At 47.1% G+C, this 6,000-nt stretch overlaps 1 protein-coding gene across 2 annotated transcripts in view; it reads right to left on the bottom strand.

Moving 5' to 3' along the window:
• The window catches only part of RCL1 (RNA terminal phosphate cyclase like 1), a 57,691-nt gene extending 53,192 nt beyond the window's left edge, over nucleotides 1-4,499 (bottom strand). The window contains exon 1 of one of the 2 annotated variants that reach the window (XM_065879070.1): nucleotides 4,200-4,499. In XM_065879070.1, coding sequence (XP_065735142.1) covers nucleotides 4,200-4,335 — 136 coding nt within the window. In that variant the 5' untranslated portion in view covers nucleotides 4,336-4,499. The remainder of the gene's footprint in view (nucleotides 1-4,199) is intronic. The other variant, XM_065879069.1, reaches the window with a different exon arrangement.
• Between the last annotated feature and the right edge of the window lie 1,501 nt (nucleotides 4,500-6,000).

Genomic DNA, 6,000 nt, shown 5'->3' on the forward strand with positions numbered 1-6,000 from the left:
AATTGGAGAATTATTTGGTGTGGTGAGAAAACCCCACACATCTGGTGTCAGAAGTATTGAAAGTAGAGGATAAAAATAGTTTTCCCTTACAATCCTCCTTTTAGAACATCCAATTTATGAACAGCCAGATTTATCCCCAAAACAATATATCAGTTTGCCAAAAGATATGTTACCTTTAAGGATCTCTATGTGGTATGTTTCCTCGGCACATTTTAAAGGATTCTTTTCATTAAAATTCCACTTACCCCTCCTTTTTCAGAATCTCATCTGCTTAAGAGCAAATAACTCCTCTCTCCAGTTTCACAGCGAGGCTTAGTCATGTGACCTACTCAGGGACTTGGGTAGCAGCAGTCCCGCGTCCTAACTGCTAAACCAGGGCTCTTGCCCAAGTCCATCATTTCTGTATTCCCACTTTAAAAAATTATCATTCTTGTGGAATTCTTTCCATATGGACCTCACCTTATCCAGAAAATGTTAACTCAGCTGAACCCTGCAAAATACAGCCCTCATGAAACCCAGAAACAGAAGCACTTTGGACAGCTGCTTTATAATCTGAAGAACACTCAAGTCCACCAAGCAGTCAGATGGGAGAACAGGCCTTCCAGGCTGGAGCTGGCTGCCGTCTGTTTCCGGCTCTGTCACTGACTGGATATTCAACTTCACCAGCTATCTTACTTAACTATGTCTTGCCTTTTTTACCTTAAGTAAAACAGCAACAAAAAAAATTTTATTTCGTCCTCACTGAGGGAAAGAGTCTAATGAGACAATATAATCCTTCATGTTCCTCAAGAGTGAAGTAAAAACTACACATGTGGTTGCATAATTAATAAAAACCATTCCAGGATCATCTTTCTTTGGGATTCAAATTCTTCTCATTCTTTACAATTCCTCTTTCAAAGGAAGCAGTTTTATTTAAGAGACTAACAAATCTGCCAGAAGTCACAGAGTCTGACCTGTGTCTCATCCCCTTCTGAATCTTTATGCAGTTTTCTTAGTGCCTCATGCTGCTATTCCCAACCATTAGGGATACAAGGAAAAGAAAAAGGTTAATAATTTAGTAGACCAGGGTTTTTCAACATCAGCACTGATATTTTGGACAGAATACTTCTTTGTGTGAGGAGCTGTCCAGTGCATTGTAGGATGTTTAGCAGCATCCCTGGGCTCCACCCACTAGGTGCCAGGAGCAGCCTCCCAGTTGTGACAACCAAAAATGTCTCCAAACACTGCCAAATATCCCCTGGGGAACAAAACTGCCCCTGGTTAAGAACCACTACATTATACATATAACACACAAATATTTGGAAGCCATCACCTAAAAGGAAACCTTTAGACTGAAAAGAAAACAGAAAAGACATAATTCTCTTTAAATATTTGAGAAGTTACCATATAGAAGCAGGAAAAGATTTCAAATGCCAGAGAATAGAACTATACCAGTGGACAGAAGTTACATAATAATAAAACCAGCTCACATCTATTCTTCCTACACACCAGGCACTGTTGAGTGCACTTTCAAATATTATTTAATCCTCACAATAACCCTCTGAAGTCAGTAGTATTGGCCCCACTTTACAGATGAAAAAACTGAGGCTCAGGAGGTCCAACAGCTAATAGCAAAAGCAGAACCCCATCTCAAACTGAGATCTAACTGAGCTCAAGCTCTTAACTCCCAAGCTACTACGACCATAACAAATGAAGATTTTACCTCCACATAATAAAGAAAATGAAGAACTTTTTGACTTAAAAGCTGTTTCTTTCACCAACAATGATTCCTGCAGCCACCATCTCAATCCTATCCATTCAGATCAGAAAATCCATAGAGCTTTCCTTCATAACCTCAGGGGAAGCCTCTGCTCTAACTCTGCTGAGCCCCTTTACAACTTCCTACTTCAAAGTACTCAGGCTACTCTCTCAGCTCTTCCTTAGAAAGCTCCTCGAGAGTGTGGCAACTAGCTTCTCACATTTACAACTCCACAAAGCCTTGCACATACTGGGGCTCAATAAACCTTTTCTGAATGACTGTTCCAGAGGTACCACCCCCACCCTCCAAAGCTCACACCAGAGGGGATATTTAAGCAAGCACCTTCAGGAGATATAATTCTTGCACTTGAGCTGAAGATTTTATTGCAAATGCTGAGTTTTTTCCAACTCTCAGAATCTGAGTCAGGAAGAGTCAGAAAGGAATATGACAGATAAGACAGTCCGTTGGCTACATGTCCAATCAAGCTACCACAGACTTGTTTGACTATGATCACATATCATGTGTCAGGGGCTACATGTATTTATGTATATGTGTGCATGTATACACACTTATACTTACACTTGGGTATGTATACAAAGACACATATATATGTCTATGAACGCCTGTATATACGTATACCTCGGTTCCCTCTTTAGAAATTAAGCAAATGTCTATAGTGTTCCTGAGGCCTTGAATCCAGCCAAGGAAGTCTAAATTAGGGGTCTCTTTTTTCCCCCTAGTATATTAATAAGGTAAGGCAAATAAGGCTATACACAGTATTCCTCATAAAATACCAGCACATGTGCCAACCAGTACTACCTTCCCCAGGTACCAGAGTCTGGTATCTTTTCAGGAAAATGCCAAGTGGCCAAGCCCCGTTCACGTGTGTGGCAGTGAAGAGATGCTCATGAACAGTGCACGGGGGAGAAAAGGAAACATCACTAAATTGTATCTTATGGGCACTATATTTCCATTAGAAATTGCATGTCTCCAGGCTAAAGTACTTCTATTTCTCTTCTTTAAAAAAAGCTATTCCCAGTGTTCCACAGAAGTAGAAGCCTGTCTTCTTACCACAACCAGCTAGTGGTGAGTTCTCTAGGCTAATTTAGGGGTGAAGGGGAGAGTTGGCTGGGAAGGCCAGAGAGTAGAGCAGTCAAGCAATTGCTTTGCCCAAGGGCCAGACTCAAAATAAAGGCAAGGAATGTTGAGAGGAAGAGCACCTGGCATAAACCATGCTAGGGGGCCCTCAACTTCTTCAGTGTTTTTGAGCAGTACAGTGAGGGCAGTAACAATCATGCACCAACACAAGCCTTTGTTACTGTCACCTGGTTCCTCTCCATGGTACAGAGGTTCATCTGATTCTTTCCTTCCTAATCTTCTATCTCCATCAATGACATGGCATTTTCCGCTTATGTGCAACCAATCACCATTCAAGAGAAGCAGAAATGTAACCATCCAGAAGGTGCATTCAGACTGATGATGAAATAGGCTGGCCACCTTGTACAGGAGCCAGTGCAAAATTAAACACATCAACAGGGCCCAGAAATCTTTGAGGACCAACCACAAACCCTCTCCTCCTTCAATTTGCAGATAGGTTTTTCCTTTTTTTCCTTGAACTGATTTTCCCAATTTGGGATAACCAGACAGAAGCTTTTAAATATATGAGTCATTTCAGGGGGCCAGCTGAAACTCGGAGACAATTCAACTTCATATGGGTTTAAATGGGGCCTTATTTTTCATCTATCCACCTTTGCAGGGCAAAAAGAGAGCTTGGAAGCCTATAGTTTAGCACTTGTCACCAATCCTTTACTAAAGTCAAGGCAATTAGGCCCATGATTGTTAAATTTTATCTCAAAGCTCCTGTCCTGCACAAATCAATCACAGCCACTGCTGAAAAAAAACACAGAATTTTAAAAGATTCTTTAATCCACACCCAAGGAGATGTGTGGGGGCTGCCGAGAAATCATGACGACAGGGACAGCCGGTGGTGTCCAAGGGGGCAGCTGTTTCTGAGACCTGTTTTGGGACAGGGGACAAAACCAACCAGTGGTACTTTTCTCTCCAAATTTCTTTCCATCTTTACATCTGCCGATTCACCACATTTCGGTCCAACAAACTGTTTTTCTCCATTGCGAGGTTTACAGCGAGAGCAAGAGGGACTCAAGACAAGCGAGGGGGCGATGTCTGGGATATGTTGCAACACGTAATGCTGGAAAACGTGTAGCTGTTTACTACCAGCTCCCGGGAGACGCCGAGCGCCGAGCGCAGAAGAGCTCAGCCCCTGGTGCGCGGCCCCGCCTCCCACACAGCCTCCTGCGCGTTTGTTCGGGTGTGGGGGCGACACGCAATGAGCCCTCCCCAACGCGCCCCGGAGGCTCCTTGTGCGCCGGCCCCCAGGGCATGAGCTAGGTCTCCCTTCGCGCCCCACGCCCACGCTGCGCGCTGCCCGCCCCGTAGTTACCTCGGAGGCCGGGGTTGTCGTCTCTGGCCCGAATCTTTCGGATTTTGACAGGGCGCCCGCTCAGAGTAGACAGGACCAGACGCTGGCGCAAGAAGTTGCAGCCCGCGTAGCTGAGGGAGTGCGCCTGGGTCGCCATGTGCACGCCCTCTGCAACGGCGCGGGCGGCCGGGGCGAGGCGACTTCGGACAGGCGCGGGTATCGCGGCGACGGCGGCGACGGCGACAGCGGCAGTGGCGGCCCGGGCTCCCTCCCGCAGCCCCGCAGCCCCAGGCGCGTCCACGTGGTTTGGAACAGGAAGGGAGAGAGACGATACACCGGGTCAGAGGGGAGTGGGGCGGAGCCGGTGACCGCCTCTCCGCCTCCCGGCCCGGCTGGGGGGCGGACCCAGCACCGGGCCACTCCGCTATTGGCTGGTGCAGGATCAGGGCGGTGCCCGGGGCGCACCGCTATAGGCCTGCACTGGGGCTAGGCGGTGCCTGGGCCACGCTACCATTGGCCTGCGCTGGAGCTGGGCGGTGCCCGGGCCCCGGCAACAGCGCTTGGCTGGAGGAGCGCGGGACGGGGGAGCGGCCTGGGAGCGGAGGCGATTGAGCACGCCTTCCCCACCAGTTTCCGCGGGGTCTTTCCCCGCGTGGGGGCAAGGGGAGGCGATGGACTGCGTTTGAGTTCCTCCTACATGCCCGGTACTTAGCCACACTACTTACGGCAACCTCTGGGATGTGTATGCTATTAGCTCCCCAGCCTTTTTCTTAATAGAAGAGAAAACAGGATTGGCGCGCTTTACCCTGTTGCAGACACCGTGCTGAGCGCGCAGCCGGCCCTATGCCCTCGCGCCCGCTGTAATCCTGAAAGGTAGTGCCATTCCCTCCCTACACTTGGGGAAAGACTCGAGGAACATTGCAAGGCTGGCAGTGGCAGCATGCACAGGAACCAAGGTCTTCCGACACCAGGCCATTACTTATGAGACACCAAGCTTTGCCCTTTTCACATCAGTGGCTTCCCTTTACAGCCACTGTGCTTTTTGCCAAGTCAGGTCCTCCCATTTTGCATTCCTCAAAATGGATAGTTGTAATAACTTACACACACACACACACACACACACACACACACATAGCTCTTTCCCATCCTCTTCTAATCTTGCACACCAAAAGCTTCCCAAAGATTGGATTATGTCACTCCTCTGCTCAACAACCTTCAAAGATAACGCAGTTATCTATAAAATGATTACAAACTTGGGAGTCCAATACCATAATACGGTTGGTTTGTAGCGATTCTTGGACAATGTCACCAGATTATGAGTTCCAGAACACATGGGGGAAGAGACGGTTCTGGAAGGGGTCAGAGCTTGAGTAAGACTAAAGAAGGTGGCTAGCGTTATGCGGGTAAGGCTCAGTTATGAGGAACCACTGGAAGGTCTGAACTCCTATAGGGTGACAGGTTATTAGAGGTGTATGTTGAGTTTAACAGAATCAGCCCTGAAGTTCATTGAGGGAGGTGGGTAATCCATGCACATTATTGCCATTTCTTGAGACTTCTTTTAGGAAGTTGACAGTATTGAAAACTCCAGGACCTCTGAGGGCCTCCCTTGAATCCTGCTGTGGAGGATGCCAAAGCAAGGAAAGGAACCATCACACCAGGAGTGTATGTTTTGTATATCATCTCATCTTAATTAGTCAACAACCTTAAAAAACAACTAATATCTTCTGTAGCAATCCCTGTCTGTGCCCTGTTCATATCCCTTCAGCTCTTACTATTTTCAGTGCAAACGTGCTTAATTATCCTCCAACAGCACCTAGATCTC

This window comes from Phocoena phocoena, chromosome 6 (genome assembly GCF_963924675.1).
Source record: "Phocoena phocoena chromosome 6, mPhoPho1.1, whole genome shotgun sequence".
NCBI lineage: Eukaryota > Metazoa > Chordata > Mammalia > Artiodactyla > Phocoenidae > Phocoena > Phocoena phocoena.